Source organism: Lipophrys pholis (assembly GCF_963383615.2).
Source record: "Lipophrys pholis genome assembly, chromosome: 1".
Lineage (NCBI taxonomy): Eukaryota > Metazoa > Chordata > Actinopteri > Blenniiformes > Blenniidae > Lipophrys > Lipophrys pholis.
In genome coordinates, this window is record NC_137635.1 from 5,751,155 (window position 1) to 5,770,214 (window position 19,060).

At 44.0% G+C, this 19,060-nt stretch overlaps 1 protein-coding gene across 2 annotated transcripts in view; it reads right to left on the reverse strand.

Moving 5' to 3' along the window:
* dnmbp (dynamin binding protein) overlaps positions 1 to 19,060 on the reverse strand; it is a 44,659-nt gene that overhangs the window by 23,451 nt on the left and 2,148 nt on the right. The window contains exons 1-4 of one of the 2 annotated variants that reach the window (XM_080463064.1): positions 9,433 to 9,442; positions 5,980 to 6,134; positions 5,141 to 5,263; positions 896 to 3,106 (exon numbers count right to left, since the gene is read on the reverse strand). In XM_080463064.1, coding sequence (XP_080319190.1) covers positions 896 to 3,106; positions 5,141 to 5,263; positions 5,980 to 6,124 — 2,479 coding nt within the window. In that variant the 5' untranslated portion in view covers positions 6,125 to 6,134; positions 9,433 to 9,442. Of the gene's footprint in view, positions 1 to 895; positions 3,107 to 5,140; positions 5,264 to 5,979; positions 6,135 to 9,432; positions 9,443 to 19,060 lie in introns of those variants that run through there. The other variant, XM_080463063.1, reaches the window with a different exon arrangement.

The following is a 19,060-nucleotide window of genomic DNA, read 5'->3' on the forward strand; positions in this document are numbered from 1 at the left end:
TCGCACGCCATAACCATATTTTGGGTGGCACACTAAAGTGCGCCATGCTCTGTCCCAACTCTCCACTAATGCAAAAAAACAAATCCTCAAATCACAATGTCTCTCTTGGGGAAAAAAAAAAAAGAAAGGTGAACAGAGGAAACTCCGAGAAAGGCAAGAGAGGTCGGAAACTTGGATGGTGAGACAAGAGGGTACCGTCTTTGAGTGGAAAGAGAGACAGAGGCCCACGTGGAGGGCTTGCCCGCTCACTGTGAGCAGGAATGCGCCTCATGTCTATGTGAAAAAGTGGTCGGATGCCAAAGACAGCAGTGTGCACCCAGACAGCATTAGGCAGTGAAAACAAATCTGACTCAATTAGCTTTGGAGGACAGTGATCCCACAAAAAGTCCTTTTACAGACCCGTTATAAATAGATAATAATTGATAATGTGCAAATACGATATGAAAATTAAACAATTTCGATAAATGCCATCACAGTAAGTAAAGTGAAGGTTTTAGAGTATTTGTGTCTCGAATTCTGCAACATTTATTAATCTCTTAAAATGTACTAAAGATAGTAAACTATGACAATAGTTTAAATACTTTTGTGCATTTGTGTGCATCAGAGAGGACTGGACAGGAAATCTTTTTAGTACTGCCGTCTCACTTTTTGATTCCTTCTTTATTGCATTCTGGACTCCGTGAATGAGCAGGAACAAACCCGCAGGCAACGCAGAGCAACCGAAATCAGCTAAAAACAAGTTCTACTTTATTTGTGTCTTGTTTTGCATCGTTTCTACGAGCACACAACAGTTGGCTTTACCTTTTTGTGAACTTAAAACTGTGCTGGAACATTGAATTCAGTGCGACTAATCCCATCTGCTCTTAAAAATCTATTGCTTCCATCGGAGTCTTACCTTGAAGCTGCTGCTGCTCCAAAGCCAGAGTCTCCAACGTGTAGTTGCAGAACTCCAGATTCTCCAGGGCCTGTATCCGAGCCGTCTCTTCCTCCTCTTCTTCCAGCATCGCCCGGAGTTCCTCCGCCGTGTTCGCGTACACCTCCATGTCCTGCTCCACCTCCTGTAGCCGTAGCAACAGCTGGTACCTCTCCTCCTCCTCCCTCTGCCTCTGGCTCTCCAGCTCCATCTCTCGCTCCAGCTCTTGCTCCGCCTCCAGCTGCCGCTGGATTTCCTGTTCCTGTGCCGCCGAGAGGTCGCCGAACTCGTCGTGACCCTCCGTGATTTGGTCGAGGTGGTTTCCAGCCGGCTCGTCGGGACTGTAGAAGATGGGGCTGTTGGTTAGGGTGCTGCCCGTTGGTGGAGGAGTATTCTGCCGAGGCGGTGGGCGCGGTGCCGGGCGAGCGGGCCTGTAGGCGGCGGGGGCGGGGGGCCGTAGCGCCCTGGGACGGGGGGGAGGGGGCCGGAGGCTTCGGCGTCTGTCCAAAGACAAAGAGCGCGAGAGGCAGGACGCGGGAGCGAGCGAGGAGCCTCGGATGAGATCGCCTTCGTCGCTGTAATCCAGAATAGAAAAGTGTCTGGAGATGCCAGGTTGCTCGTTGAGATCAGCCACGGACAACGTGTCGGCGGAAGCGCCGGGGCCCGTGTGGGCGTCGCCGTACGGAGAAGTCAAGCTCTTCTCGAACTCAAACAGCTGCTGGGAGAGCTTCGCCTCCAGGTCGCTGGCCGACGCCGCCAAAGCTTCCAAGGTGACGGACGCCGGCAGCGTCCCGTTGTCGCCGCGCGTCGTCCTCTGGAAGTGTGGCCGTGCTTCGGAATTGCGTAACATCATATCAGCATCGCCTACACTGGCGTGGCGAGTTACCTTCCTTTGCTTGTGACCTTCGACGAGGTTGAATAAGGCCTGGCCAAGACTGGCACCTCTGTTATTGGCGGAGGCGCCGTCTGGTGGCGAGCCCTGGCGGTACTTCGTGTGCTTCGACCAACCCGAGTGCGAGCTGGGAAGCGTCAAGCTGTGTGTGAGCTTCGGTTGTGAAGGTCGAGCGTTACCGTTGGTGTAGTTGCTCCTGCCAGAAGACGCGCCTGCAGGCTGCCTGCTGCTGTGAGCCGGCAGGTTGGGCCGCGGTGGGAGTCTGGGCCTCGCAGGGGGGGTGGATTTAGGTCTCTGAGGCCTTCTGTTTTGAGGGGCAACAGGTCTACGTGGCTGAGCCTCAGGCCTGTTGTCGCCCTCTCTAGTTTGAACCTCAGCACTTTTGTTTTCATACTTGCACCTCTGCTCCTGAGTCCTTTCGAAATAGTCCAGGTCCCACACGGTGTGATCCTCATAGGTCGCCCACTCAGGATTGTTCTCTGACCCGTTGAAATGGCTCGAGCCGTAATCGGTATTTTGATTGTCTTCCTCTGGCTCAACCGCCTCCGTTTCCTTTGCAGTTTTTTGGCCGTCGCCCTCTATTTTGACAAACCGATGAGGGAAGATCCCCTGGTGCCCCCGCAGCTCCCCCTCCAGCCACCCGTCTTCCAAAGTACTCACAATACGAATGCGATCTCCCACATCAAAGTCCAGCTCTCCGGGCTCCATGGCCCGAAACTCATACAGAGCCACTCCAAAGACTCCGCCGCCCTCCTCCTCCTCCTCCTCCTCTTCCTCCTCTTGCTTTTCTTCAACAGCATCCCTTTGTTCCTCTTCGTCTCTTAGAAAACCCTCTCCTTCTTCCATGCCCTCCTCCTCTCCAGCATCATAAGAGTCCTCGTAGGTGAATTCTCCAACGCCATCGTCCAGATACCGGCAGTCCGAGGGCTGCTGGGGAGAGCGGAGAGGACCCAGGAGCTCCACAAACCCCTCCGGGAAGATTCCCCGGCGGCCCTCCAGCTCCCCCTGGAACCAGCCGGGCTCGGGCAGGCCAGTGATGATGATCAAGTCCCCCTCGCGGAAGTCCAGCTCCTCGTTGAGCTGCGCATGCAGGTTCATGAGAGCGCGGGCCTGGCCCAGGGCGTAAGGCGGGAGCTCGGAGGCCTGGGCCTGAGCCGAGCGCTCGGACAGCTGGCGGGAGCGGCCGGAGAGGTTCAGCTCCTTCACGCAGGACGTGGGGAAGAGTCCGCGGACGCCCCACGCGTTACAGCCCCGCTGCCAGGCTTCACCGGAGCCTCCGGCCTCGGCGACGACCACGTCCCCTACAACAGAACGCAAAGAGCATTTCACTTCATATTCAGGACAGATTTCAGTTGGGATTCAGAATGATTTCTTCTTCTCAAGTGTTTCACATGCAGGACTGTGCAAAGGTTTTAGGCTGGTGTACTATAACGCTACTCATTGATCATATAAAACCAGAAGCAAAGCAAGTTCTGATGTGATGACCTTAACCTAATAGTCTGTCAGGGCTTACAAGAAGTGACAGATAGATCTGAATCAGAAAAAAACTAAATTAATTTAATTAAATGCAGGTTCCTCTCCTCCGAATTGCTTTAAAAATGTTTTTTTAAAGCACTCTTGCGGCAGTCCACCACCACAACTACCACACTCTCACACACACACACAACAACCAAAAACCTTTAGAAAGTCCTGTACACATCATAAATAACGTGAAGACGACTGACACAGACACAGCAATACAATGACATAATAAGACAGTGGAAAAACACAAATTTGTATCTACCAGTTCACATACCTCGACGCTGAGTCTTTTGTTTTCGCGTTGATTTTTCTTATGAAATGAAATAAGCAATCTGAATTTGTGATTCTAACTTATTTAATTATCATTTTGCACATTGTGGGGATAAAAACTTTTGTTTGAAACTTGAAACCAGGTCACCTTGCTGATATTACAAAGAAGCTCGCAAGCCTTTTTTGGTTTTTTTCCAGATTAGCTTTGTTTTGATTACTTTGCTTATGGAGTCTAAGGTCCAACAGGGGAAAGAGGGATTACAGGAATTTTGACTGGTCCAAGCAGAAGTCATGGAGGCCACATTCCACAGACCTGCGGCTCCACCTCCCATTGTGTCTGTGACCAGCGCTGGAACACGGATCTCAGGATTGTGGAAAACCCAACTGGAAATGAACATTTCCACTTTCAGACAGGCAATAATCACAGTTTCCTTTGCGTCCCGTGATCTGGGATGTTTTATTTGGCTATTGCAGTATAAAGACACACTAAAATAAAGTGATTTAATCTAAATAAAGTTGATAAATGTTTTATTTTTTATTGTCTGAAAGTGCAGCGAATTGCCTTAGAATAATGAACTAGTGAGATTGTATTAAAGTTCAGTTTAATCCTGATAACGTCTACAACTACCACTTCTACCTAACTAATGTAAAAAGCTTTACCAAAACAAAGAATCTCTGTAAACACCGCTGCTGCATCCTTGAGAGTGGTCTGAATGGAACAAATAACAATGAAACGACAATCTCAAACGTGCAAATCAGATGTCAGAAATCAGAAATCTCAAAAGAAAGAAGAAAGCAATGGGAGAGTGCCTGTTTGTTTAAAGTTTGTCCTCTGAGGACATCTAGTGGAGAGATCTGGAAGTAAACATGTTGTTTCCCAACAGTTTGAGGAACTGCGAAAGTACTTTATGTCCCCAAAATGACTGAATTATTATTTTAATTCTATAGCTTTAATAATCATACAAATATAAGCCACGAAATTCTAATTAAAATGGAGCATATGGACAATGTCTTTAAATCTGCAGGAGGTAAATCTAAACAGCAGCTTTAAATTGATATGAAGTAAATTATTGTAAAGGAGACTTTTTATAATTTTGTATCTCATATTTAAGCCTCATTTGTTTTTTAAGTATTAAAAAACCTGAAACAATCCAAATTTTTAAAAAAATAAGTTTTTAAACATTTTTTAATACAATAATATATATCCGTCTTTCTCTGAACAGCATCATTACATTGTTAAATGTCCACCATTTAAAAAGCTAAAAGAATATAATCAACTGGAAATTAGATATTAACTTTAAACAATATTGTGTGAAAAAAAGACTCATACTATCAGGTCACAACACAAAACAACACAAAACAAACGTTTACCTGAGCGCTGCAACGTCAACAAGCAGCATTAAGCTAAATGAGAAAACATGACCTGTTAGAGTTCCCAATACTTTTTTTATTATGTTTTCAGCTGCATCCAGGAGAAGAGCAGTAGTGATGGGGACAAAAAGCAGCCGTGTCTGTCCTAATGAAGCCATTCTGCATGGTTATACCTCTCTGCAGGGAGAGATTGCCCGGCTCCGCTGATGAGAAATCGTTGATGCACACGACGAGTCGGTCGCCGGGCTTGGTGCTGGGGATAGTGACCTCCTCCACAAACGTGCTGGGGAACTGACCTGAAGGCGAGAGGGTGGAAACGAGTCAATCGAAAGTGAAACTAAAGCTCTTGTTTCCTGAAGACAAAACAAACTCAAAATGTTGTAACCTCCCGATTTCCTCCCCTCCGTGACGACTCACATCCAGTTGTTTGTGGACATTTAAGACACGGTTGAGATGATTTGCAGATGAAGACTAAAGTCTGAGTGGGACGGCGCGTCTCTCAAAAGGTGACGGAGGTGTTCAAAGGTGAGCTCAGGGGGGAATGAAAACCTCATATGAAGAATAAGGGTTGGATTTTGGTTTTCAGTGTGAATACAGAACGTAAAATCTTTGTTTTCCTAATGACTTTTTTGAGTTTGAAGCAATAAATGTCTATAACTTCATGGTTGCTGATTGATCCGTTGATGTTTTCTGTAATTCACCATCTACTAATAGAAACTACTGATGTGTTGTTGCGATACTTGACTTATATAATTTCGCTTTTATGCAATCTGAAAAATGTACATTCTTTTTCACAATGAGGTGATCGACCTTCACTGGGAGTGCAGCATATGGATAAAGCAAGACGGGGAATCAAGCCGCCACGTTTGAGATTTAGAAGTTGAGCAACAGCTTATCCAATGGAGCCACGAATACCAGTAAAGCAGAAATATTATCAAAGAAAACCCCTGACAAATCCAGAAAAGGGTGTCAAAACGGCTTTTCATTACACGCGAATTCAAATCCTTCGTACCTGTGACGCCATCTTTGTTGCCGAGCAACCAGAACTCGTCCACCACACCGAGCACCTCGATGACGTCGCCGGTGAAGAGGGGCAGCTCCTCTGAGACGCTGGGCAGGAACTCAAACACGGCGCGCACCACCGACCCCGCTTCCATCACTCATTACCTGCCGGGAGAGGGAGAGGGAGAGAGGGAGAGAGGGAGGGAGAGAGAGAGAGAGAGAGAGAGAGAGAGAGAGAGAGATGTGGTTAACAGACAACTTCCACACTTCCTAATGGTAAAAGCCAAGATCCACACGGATTCACGACGGGTAAAAGAAATAAAAACCGACCGAACTGTAAAGTGCAGGACTTCTATTTGTTGCTTTCTGAACAAGGCACCTTTTAAAATCCTCCTTATTCAAATCAACAAGCTTTCATGAAGTAACAGCCAGTGAAACGGGCTGCGAGAGCGTGAGAAACCCGCGACAGAAAGAAGAAAGAGGTCTAATTAAAGCAGCTGAAGGACACTCCTTCACACTTTTCCTTCCTTCTCCCGTTTCTCCGCCGTCCTCTGTGGAAACAAAAAGTGTTTATGGGCTGGAAACTCGCTTCAGGTACATTATTAATTCCACACACGTATTTTCTGGTGAAATCATCTCTAACCTGAACACAACGACGTGTCTGTCATGTAAAAGCTTCATACTGTGGGGTATGACTGTGTTTCAGTTTGAACATAGTTTAATTAAAAGTGACCTATTGTAAACAAACCAAACATTTTTTTTAATGAATTAAATTAAAATTATTTAAGAAAAAAATGTTAAGAATAAATTTAAGAAAAAATAAAATAAATTAAATTAAATTAAATTAAATTAAATTAAATTAAATTAAATTAAATTAAATTAAAATAAAGTAAAAACTCTTTTAGAAGAGGAAGGATTAGGAAGTTATTTTGTGTAATCTAGTCCTCTATCTCTAAGTGTCATTATCACAAAGTTTTAATTCCATACCCACACTTCTGGTTGGCAAACAAAGCGATAATCATTGTGATGATTTGTTGTCATTTGAAACCGTTTGCTGATCTGACAACACATATGTTTGTAATTACGGACTCGCCGTGGCTGGAAAGGAAAATCACAATCACAAACGTGGGAGGAAAAAATTACAAAAACAAAAGTCAAAAGAGCAATTGCACAAAGTTGTGGTTGATTTTCCAACTTCTTCCTTAATTATTGGTTGAAACAAGAAAAAAAAAAGGCAGAAAACGAGTATTTCAGCAGCCCTGGTGCGTCACTATCTGGAGACAGACTAACCACAGGTGGGGATGGAGGAACGAGAGAAGAGGGCTGCAGTTTGCCTCCATCAAAGAGGCTTCTGTTAGGAGGTCAATGGAGCTGGGGGGGTGGGGGGATCCTCCAGCCATCGGTCAGGTTATCCCGGATGTGGCCGAGCAGCAGATGCATGACAGTAGAATTAGAGAAAACACCAGAATATTCTACTGCGTGTGGCTCGTTGCTTGGTTGACCACTAAACCAGAACAGTTTTTCCTAACAAACACATCCGGCGGGTCGTTGTGAACTCAACACCACCCCGTGTTAACAGCCACAGTGAAACACGAGCCGAGGCTGTAACTAATGCAAGTCAAGGGGACGAGGCCGAGCGCCGGCTAAAGACACTTTAACAACAAGCACAATCGGGCTGCTGCTCATCTACTGTAACGGACGACACATCTTGATAAGTATATTCATGTGTAATGTTGGACAAAATGTCTAAAAACAATTATATAAATGTGATATAGCAATGACTGAAGAATCACCAGATAACGCTTCATCAATTACATCAGTGGTTCACAAACCTTTTCAAGCACCTTAACGGTGCAATTATGTTCAGTGGAACATGATCTTTTTTTGGGAGCATATTGCTTCATCTTCTGCTTTGCGTTTACTCGGAAGCCCCAGTCTAAGGCCCCGTTTACATGACAACGTTTCATGTGACGACGCCTAATCCATTAAAAAAAAAAAAGAAAAAAAAAAGGAGTGTGTTTACACTGCATCAGCAGACACACTGACAACAATGTAGTTAGTCTGCCGGGCCACGGGAGGGCGCTGTTGCTTGTTTTAGTAATGAAACCACACAGACATGTGTGCAGAGAACAATACACTATAAATGTGAAAAAAAAAATAATAAAATCAAGAGAACCCGACATTTATATGGACTGATGACAAATCGGATGCCATCAGGGGAGAGTCTTATATATATACTATAAAACTACTGATATGGACTATAAAACTGGAATATGGACCGCGAGTCATACCACTACGGGTCCGCCATCTTTTCATTCATAAGGTGCCCCCCCCCTGCAATGGCACTGTGCCTCCCCTAGGGGGCCCACCCCCCACTTTGGGAACCACTGAATTAGATATTTGTAATACTGATAAATCAGCAGATTATAGCCATGAGAGAATAATCGGTGAACCAACCTTTGGCCGAGTTTTACACTTAAGTTTACTAATAATAAAGCAGTGAATATGGTGTTTTTGTGATGTCCTTGTGTTACGTGTCCAGTAGAGGGCGCTTTAACTAAACGGAGTGGTTTACCCTCATTGGTTAAGTTTACCATCATGAACCAGTTTAAAAAGCTTTTAAAATCATATATCATTAGTAAGTATAAGAAAGAAGAGCAACAATTTTACCTAGGATAGCAATAATTTATAATATGTATATAATAATAAAAGGTATATATTGTGATAGAGTATATTATTAATTTAACTATTGCCACCATATGTTTTGTATTTAAAATGTAATTGATGAACTTTAAGTAGTATATTATTAATATTATGTACATTCATGTGTATGTATGTATCATTGATGTGCATGTATAACCTATATATATATAAAACTTCTGTATAGTATATATTGAATGTGTATAGTAAAAATACGACATTATCTTGATAGTCTTGTTTTGTTTAGTTTTGTTGTGATGGTGTAGGTGTGAATAAGTCTTTGCTTCAACTGACACCCTTTCGGCTGATTAGTTGGACAATTGAGTGTTTGTTTGTTCTGTGTTTGTTTGCTGAAGACTAAATTCAATTCAGAGTTTGAATGTTCTCTGGTATTTGGGATCCTGCACTCAAAGAGCCTGACACGCAACTTTAATTCCGTTTTGTCAAGGTAATATTAACAGGAGGACCAAATGACTCATTTTCTGCACATTAGCTGAGAGATGAATGGAACAAGCCCCAGCATGCACCTTTGTGGTTCGGTTTTCCCGAAACAAAAGAGCCAAAATGATCTTACCGACAAAAGCTCAGTGTCTGGAGGAGTGAGAATAGTTCCTGTAAACAAAGAGCTAAAAAAACGTCTGTGTGGTCCGGCAGGTTTAAAGACACAGGAACTAAACACGAGCACAAGTCTGCGTTTGGAGATTCGTTTTCTCGGTATGCGAGGTCGTATAAATAATTCCTTTGACTATCTCAACACACATACCCAATCAGCCAGTTGCTCGGCGGCGACACAATCGTTCTAGATACGCAGACGTGGTCGACACAACCTGCTGAGATTCAGCAGAGCGACAGGATCCATGTGACCAACTGCTAATGGAGATTTTCACACGGGACCGTTTCGAGGTTGTGAAGAAAAGTTGCCTTAAAAACCAAGAAATATCCAGTCAGACTCAGTTCTTTGGGCAGAAATTCCTTGTTGGTGCCAGAAGTGAAGAGGAAAGCAGCATAACTGGCTCCAGATGAGAGAAAAGCAACAGAATCCGGAGTCAACCACATGAAAGTATGAATCCGTCTGACTTTAAACAGTCTGAGAGCTGCTGTTGGTGTGACGGTGCAGAGAAAAATCTTTCAAAGAATTTGACCGGCACCTCGTTGAAAGCATGTAGAAGGAATCCAAACTGAAACACACACACACACACACACACACACACACACACACACACACACACACACACACACACACACACACACACACACACACACACACACCTCATTCGTTCGTCTTTTAAACAAACGGCAGCCGTCAAATCCAGATGATCCGTGATGTCGACAGCTACAAACGTTCAGAAATGTTGAGGCGACGCGAGATCTCGACAGGACTGCTTTGAAAAACAACGCGCTGCAAATTTAAAGACGCATATTGATGGATATTGTTCTGCTTTGTAGTGAAAAAGCAAATCACTTTAAATGTAAAAATATGAAAATAGATTGTGTTTAAGAAGCATGAAGCACCGTGTTGTTTTCTTTATATTCGTAATAATATAAGATCACCGGTCTAATAACTGGCGGGACTCAAGAGGGCACCTTGCCGAGTGATAAAAGTCTTGGATAATGTTTTCTGCCCTGCTGGTGGGAAGTTCAACGTCTTTTCGTCACAAACTTACAACAATAATCAATTTCAATCAATCTGATTTGTCCTGAACTGCGTTAAAACCAACGCAGAGTATCCAGACTCCGCAGCGCCGAGCCTCGCCGACGTTAATCCTTTGGACCTGAATCCCGCCAGACAAGCTCCTTAGTGTTATTTCTGGTTTGTCTGTGTGTCGGTGCTCAGTGACTTTAGCCCTCCAACACGGCGATTCACAGAGCCATCGCTCCGGCAGCTCTTATCCAAATGAAAGGACCACCGGCCGATTATCAGAGCCGTGAAACACAAAAATCTGCTTTTAGTTGGGAGGTTTTTTTTCGTAAAGAGGACAGCTGACTTCTTGATTGACAGGCAGAAAAAGAGAATGTGTTTGGGTTTTAATAATTTCAGACTGTATTTTCTGTCTCTTTAAGTCAGTTTGAGATGGAATCTTCTAACAGTTGATTCGAGGAGGCTCCCCCCCTGCAGTGGGAAAATTGAATTAAAAGTGCTTCAAATTCAGTTTTTCCTATTTGTTTTAAAGGAGGAGAAAGTGAGTAATAAAAAAAGACTCAGAACAAGAAACATCTGCCCGTTTAACCAAACACATGATTAATTAGTTTAACTTTCTGTCCAGCTACTCAATGTTCACGATCATTTACGTCATTATTTCACCAGAGAAGTTAAACTAGGAGGCAATTTGTATTAAAAGAATTAATGTGGTAAATCTACTGGCGTACGATCGAAATCCAGAGTCTCTCTCCTCAACAAAACCCCTACAAACAAACAGATTTTTACGAGTGAATTAAGTCATTTAAAATTTTAACTTTTCCTCTGTGCAGAAACGTAATGTTCCAGTCATTAAACCGTTGTGACTCGTGCAGCAAATTTTGAAAACAACAGAAACGCATTCATCTAAACAGAAAAAGGGTTGGAAAAGACTTGGACGGTGTCACTCCTGGAAACACCTACAAGACACACACTCTTGTCGGGATATGAAGCGTTAACCGCTGATCCACCACTGGTATTAAGAAAAAATAAAAGGTACAAAGGGCATTCACACACCCGAAGTCTTCCGAACGAAACTCACAGGCGTGGACCGACCATTACCTGATAAGCAGCAGGACTCTGATCAGGACTGAGAAAATAGTCAAACACACTCCGGATCATAAAACAGGTCATTGCATCATCAAAACGGATTTTCTTTCTGACAGAAAACCTTCTCTGCATTGATCAGTGATGGAACCTGGGGGGCGGGGGGGGGGGGGGGGGGGGGGGGGGGGGGGGGGGGCTGTGTGACTCGAACTAGTGTGTCACTTGGCATCGGCCTGGAGAAAGTAACAGGATCACGACAGACGGCTAAATCAACAGCTGACGTACACACACACACACACACGCACGCACACGCACGCACACACACACACACACACACACACACACACACACACTTCGCAGCTGACAGCCAGACAAAGCGCCAACTGTCTGACCCGAGGCATCATCAGACGTTTAGAAAACCACTTCTGCGCGAAGACGAACAATAAGTAGTCAAAATCAGTTTATTTCAAGTGTAAATTGGTCGGTTTATTGTGCAACATGAGTTTTGAATTTTGTGAACTGCTTTTAACTCCAGTTAACACAAAGTGAACCAGGTGTCATCTGGAATTCTGACCCGCGGGTCACTTTTCTAGTAGTGAAAAATAACCCGCCTCATAGAATTTTGACCCCTAATCTGAAACTTCTGCTGATAAGAATGTTCTAATGTAGATATTTAATATAAATATTACTTGTTACATGTCATAAGCCTCTGCTTTTTTTGTATTATTTGATCTTTCCTTTCATATATAGTATATATTGTATATATTATATACAATTTCAAAAAAAGGCTAAATCCTTAAAGGCTCTATATACACACAATAGAAATAATCTTTCTTATTTATTTATTCCTAAAAATAAATTTCAAGACTAAACAATGCTAAAGGTGTATTAGTTAGATGTCACGTGAGAGGTACATTTTTATTATTTTTATGCACTTATTATTTTTACAACTAAATAGGAAACAAAGGTCACTTTTCTATGCTATAGAATATCGACCCATGCTTATTTTAATGTTGTGTTTTTTTTCGGGGGGGGGGGGGGGGGGGGGGGGGGGGGGGGGTTACCAGGGACTGAGCACGAGAGGCCTGGCCTGGAGGCCTGGAACCTATTGTATTTGTAATATTTCTGATTATTCTTTTTTTTTTTTTTCTTCGACTCCTGGCGCCTCATTGACCCCAAATCTGACCCACTAAATTCCCTCAAATGTTGACCAGAATCGGCACGCTCATCAAAACTGGTGAAAAAGCATTTGAATGCGTCAGGATGATTACCTACAAGAGCAATTAGATTTTTTTCAAGTGGATAATGTGCTTTTCTTAGAGAGTAGGTTCTGAAGCGCTCGTGTGCCAAATCTGGTGCTTTTATCATTAAATGAAAGATTGTTTCAACAATCTGCTCTATGAGAAAAGTGGTTTTGTTTTTTAACCAGAGTTGTGGGGAAACCAGGGCACCTTGAGAAAATCCACATTAATGACTTCTAATGGATTAATGGTTTCTGAAGTGTCTGACCTGGAAGTCTTTGCCACGGCAGGTAGTAAAAACGACCAGTCCCACAGCAACCTCCTTCTCTTTTGGTCACTTCTTACTTACCTGGAACCATCCGTGCCAGAAACCCTCTTCTTTCTTTTTCACTTCCTTCTATTCACTTACCTTGACAGCTACATCTGTTCCTTGTTCCGCTCTTCCGGCTCTCTTTCGTTGTCTTCTCGGCCTCTTCCACCGTCTCTCCGGCCTTCTTCTCTCTCATCCCATTGTTCAGCGTCTTTTGAAGAGTCGCCACCAGAAGCCTCTTTTCTTCTTTGTCTTGGCCTGGAGTTCCTCCTCTAAGGCCTTGTTGACCTCCTCCAGCCTGACCTTCTCATCCAGCAGGCTATTGCAATGAGTACGGAAGGTCGCCTTCATACATTGCAGGGTCTCCTTGTCATGCTGCAGGGTCTCCTTCTCCTGCTGCAGGGACTCCTTCTCCTGCTGCAGGGACTCCTTCTCCTGCTGCAGGGTCTCCTTCTCCTGCTGCAGGGTCTCCTTGACCTGCTGCAGGGACTCCTTATCCTGCTGCTGTAGGGACTCCTTCTCCTGCTGCAGGGACTCCTTCTCCTGCTGCAGGGTCTCCTTCTCCTGCTGCAGGGTCTCCTTGACCTGCTGCAGGGACTTCAAGCATGTATGCATGTTCTTTGATGCCAGCTCTGCTTTAATAAAGGAAAAATACTACTCTAATATCTGTCATTTGTGTATTTGAATATGTGTTGAAGCTGGCAAAGGTGCAGACACATTAGAGATCCAGACATAATGCTAAACTAAAGCTACAAGCAGCTTTAAACGGGTCCTCGCTGCTTGGGGCACTGCGACTGAGACAGTCAGCCGGCGTATGTATGTCATCTAATAAAACGTGAAGTTTGGGGCCAGTCGGAGCTTGGACAGGTTACGGAGACCTAACATTCTGTTTCCAGCAGTGGCGCTATGGCCGATGGTTGTAATTGTTGTATGGCTGTGATGAGGACCGGGCTCTGAGGCTTTCAAAATAAAAGCCCAACACCATAATTGAACAATATTGAAATGGGCCCGAGGCCATGATTGAGGCCAGAGGGGCCAGCGTGCAAGGTCCCGATCAAGGCTGCTTGCAGCTTTAATTTTAAGTTACTTTCGTAGTTTTGGTGCGATGGTTTTGTCTCAGTTTTAGCTCATGCGCTCTGTCCACACACACTGGTCACGAATCTGATTACCTCCTGTGTAATAATCTGCTGCAATAACGTAGAATAAAACAATAAAACATGAGCATCATCCTCTACTCCTTGATGCCTCGATACGTCTGACTGAGATTAAACGATATTAACAGTAAACTTAAATCAACATCTTATTTGAACTATATTTATATATCCTTGACACTTCAGAGAACTAATGTGCCTTCCACTGTGCCATGACAATAAAATATAGTTTTTCAGATAACTATTATAGTGATATGACTTGAAATTAATAATACAGAAAATTATACCATATGAATATTTCATTTCAAGGTTATTGTGTATTGTGTTTTTTGTTTTTTACTGCCTTCAGCTGCATCTTTACACAAGTTAATTGTGCTGATTAATCAAGTCAAAAAGCCAAAATTGAGCTTTCGGTTACACACACGTACCGAGGACTGTGCGTCACAAATCCTCGATTTTCACCTGAGATGGGCTGGAAGTTCAGACGAGTCATTGGGAGACGAGAGCGGAGGAAGTGGGATCTGCTGACTGTCTGTATTCTTTTACCAAACCGCGGTCCGGTGCCAACAATAAAGCCGCTGCCTCATGATCCGGGAGCGAGGCAAACTGACCTCTGCGCCATTCATCCCATTCAAATACACTGAAGTGGCAGGCTGGCACGTGCTTCTGTGTGTGTGTGTGTGTGTGTGTGTGTGTGTGTGTGTGTGTGTGTGTGTGTGTGTGTGTGTGTGTGTACACTGGTAGAAACCTCTGGAGTGAGCTGGATGGCCGCTGATGTCTCTTGATAGCGTTTTGTTTACGGCGGCGAGGCAGCGCCCAGAGTGCTGAGTCCGCCGAAACACATTCACTGTGAAACAACGTCACTGGAGCAGGTGGACGGTTCTGGATATGTTCGGGACATGTGCTGCATCCTTTTTGACCGTCTAGTCTTTCAGCACTTGTGACAAGGGTGTGTGTGTGTGGGGGGGGGGGGGGGGGGGTGCTGGCCAGCTGACAGTTGTCAACACGGGTCATTTTGCTTTATGAGCATGTGTTAAAGAGTCACAGACCCTCTGAGGCACGACGACAAAGCCGATTCAGATGTCTTCCCTCACACACACACACACACACAAGTAAAATAGAAACCACACACACACACACACACACACACACACACACACACACACACACACACACACACACACACACACACACACACACACACACACACACACACACACACACACACACACACACACACACACACACACACACACACACACACAAAGAACATGATGTGATTTAGTTTAGGCTTTGCCGTCTTTTGCCAGCTCTTAATCAATGTCATGTTTGCCGAAAGAAGAAACTCACCAAAGCACAAAACATTAGTCCCAAAGCTCCTTGTTTAGACCGTAACACTGAAATAATCAGTTTCCCCACTAATAGCTCCAAGAACAAAAAAACATCGAAAATATCCTTAGAATTTAAAATGTATGAAATCACCAAGTTACTGACCAACGTCTAACAGCCACACAGTGACGTTCTGCATTGTAAAGTGAGGAGAGGAGCCCAACTTAACGGTGCGTTTGGTCCAGATGAGGCAGCTCCACGTGGCGACTGCCAGCTGGACACTGACAACACATCTGGCAGGCTGAGTCAAACGCCTCATCATGACAAACACTGTTGAAATATTTGGTTTTATTCCAGCAGATGAACTCGCCACAGTGCAAGCAGAGAGACGCCGCACAACGACATAAGCAATATCACCATGGTAGAAACAAGCCCCACGTGAGGACACGGGGTCTATAAATGCCCCGAAACAAGGCAGAATATTCTTCTTAAATAACGTATTAGAGTAATACTGGTCTTTTTTAAAGTCAATATTGTTGAGGTATAGATACCAAAAGGAGTTATCTCTATTTGTCAACTGGTTTATTTTCCATCATACTTACATGTGAAACATCTGCTTTAAGCAGAATAAATTCTCAATCACCCACTGTTTAAATATTTTACTTTTATTTACCAACTTTGTACTTGAAGACAACATTTCATGCTTATCTTCTATTATAAGACCTAGTTTTAGAATTATTATTAACACCCTCAATTAGTTAATATTGAATAAAATTAAATAGTATTTAAAGTTTAATTGCCCAAAATCCAGCTTACCCTTGATTTTTCCTCCAGTTGAATATTGGTTCATAGGAGCTGCATTCAGAATCTGCTGTGTCTGTGTGAGCTGGACTGGCTCCACCCACACATGCCCATCTTGGGAAGAGGAGGAAGTCCTTCCTCTCGTGGTGCCATGTGCCAGAGCAGAGCTGCCTAATTGTGGGAGGAGTCAAAGGGAGGGCCTACCTTGATAGGGATTGGCTAAACCCCCGATGACACTATATAGGGTTTGATTTCTGAGTGGCTGGTTGGAGCAACACACTTTTTAAGAACTGAAACAAGCCAGGGAGAGAGAGGACAGACTGTCTTCACTTCTGGTTACACATATTAGTGTTGGAAAACCATCAGAGAGTGAATTTTGCATAATATGACCTCCTTTAAAACTCTTTCTTCCAGAAGCAAAAAACACGGAATGATCGTTATTAGACACCAGCCTCTTCCTCCTGCTGGCAGCTGCTGTACTTGCATTAGATTAATAAAAATATGTGAATTTGGTGCTTTTGTATTGAAATACTTTCAACAGTGTTCAAATGTTTGCAGCAGGCGAGAGGAAAGTTACAGGAACATTTCAAGTGTTGAGTTCAGGGGAAAACCCTGGGTGGGTTCCTGTGGAGGACTGGAAACACTCGCGTTTGGCTCATCCCAAGAGCAAAATCCGCCTCCCTCTTCGCATTTTCATTCAGCCGGTTCATTTTCCAGCATCTCCGCAGTTTGGCCATCGGCCATGTCGTCATTTGTCAGATTTCATTGCGTCTTCATTTCTCCTTTCACGCTCTCTTCCAGTCCACAACGCCCTCTGCTCACATACTTGTCTCTGCATTTCGTTTTCTCAAGCCAGCACGTGTTCAGTATCAATGGCCTGTATGACACACACACACACACACACACACACACACACACACACACACACACACACACACACACACACACACACACACACACACACACACACACACACACACACACACACACACACACACACACACACACACACACACACACACACACACACACACACACACACACACACACACACACACACACACACACACACACACACACACACACACACACACACACACACACACACACGGCTCTTTTGCATAAACATTTCCACAGCGAGGAGGAGGACAGCTTGGAGAACTGAGCTCAGAGGGCCGAGCCTGCGTCGTCATGGCGACAGCGATCTGTTTGGACTGCGAAGAGGGTTTTCCCTGAGAGGACCCCGGAGGTGTCCGAGGATATGCCGCACCCTCACAAACACAGCTCAGCCCCCCCATAATAGGTTGCATATGAGCCCTTACGTAACGAGTGTGTTCCCCCCCGGGATCACATCCTGACATGCCCGCAGACACGGGATCAATTCACGGAGGGTGAAATATGCAACAAAAAACTTTTTTTTTTTTTTTTAAATCCTCCGCAATACAATATTCTTATGTGTTATTACGAATTTCAGCAGAATGAGAGAAAAAATGCGGAAAATGTGGTCTGCTTTCATAAGTTCAAATGAGTTTGGCATAATTCTGCAACAATCTGAGTGACAGGAGATTGTAAGAATAGCTGACAAGTGGTCTCCCAATGCAAAGAACTACTATGGGATGAAAACAATATTGATTAAAGGACTAAATATAGCTCATGGGGCTATAAAATCTGAAATATGTAAGTGATGTTTTAGTCATGGGGAAAAGAAACTATCCATCCAATAAAGCATTACATAAGTCTCTTAGTCGCAGCTATTGCAGAGACAGTTGAGACATTTATGTAAAAAATAAAGCCTTAAGCCTTTTACATACATTTTAAGCAACAGAAGACCATATCTAAAAAACAAACTCTCTTTCATAGCTCAAATAAGACAAATGCTGTTTACTTATTAAATGATGTGCAGCCCACCGACATGATGAAACCAAAGAATAACAGCCGAGTAGATCATGTAGAATTCTGTGTGCCTGTCTCTTTAAGAGGGAAGACGCAAAGTCGACCATCCTCGGCACCCGTTTTAGTTTTTTGTTTAAATCTTCATCTCTTAATTCCACAGGATTTTCGGCGCCGTTGGTAACACGTACACCAAGTACATCAAAACGTGCGGAAAACTGGGGATTACCGTGTGAAAGTACTTTTGTTAACGACTCGGCAAACCGTTTCTGCAAGAATCGCAAAACAAAAAAACAATGACAGCCGCGAGCAGCAGGCACACACAACATTTTCTATTTTCCAGTTCAATATTAGACCGACAACAAGTCAATTCCAGTACGTGGCCGTACAAACTGTGTAAAACAGGCTCCGGCTGACCAGTGATACCAATTCAGCTTCATTTCACCTGGGCAGTGACAATCGTCAATGTAAAAATAATATTCTACAGCAGAGTGACTTCCTCAATCCACTCTATTTATAATACCGAAATATATTTAAGGTGCATGGTTCACTTCCTCCCCTGCAGCTTCTGTTTTCACCAACCCGGCTGCACTTTTGCATTCTGTCATTTATTTTCCCACGCTTAATGAAGTTATTGTATTGAGCATTTCACCGTGCGTGTCGCAGAGTGGAGAGTCGTTTGAACCAACAACCAAACCGAAGATATAAGCGCCATTAGGCCGCGTGCGCACCTTCGATTCCCGACAGTTATTCGCAGAGCTGTTTCACTGCCAACCGACACGAGACGTCTCAAGTTTCCCCGTTACCAGATCCTGCTGCCAGCGTTTAATAATTAATTGGACGTGTAGGATGTTTGTGTCCATTTAAAAATCTTTACCAGGCATTAAACACACAACAATCGTTGTGTTGCACAGCCATAATATACAAGAATTGACATGTTAGTGACT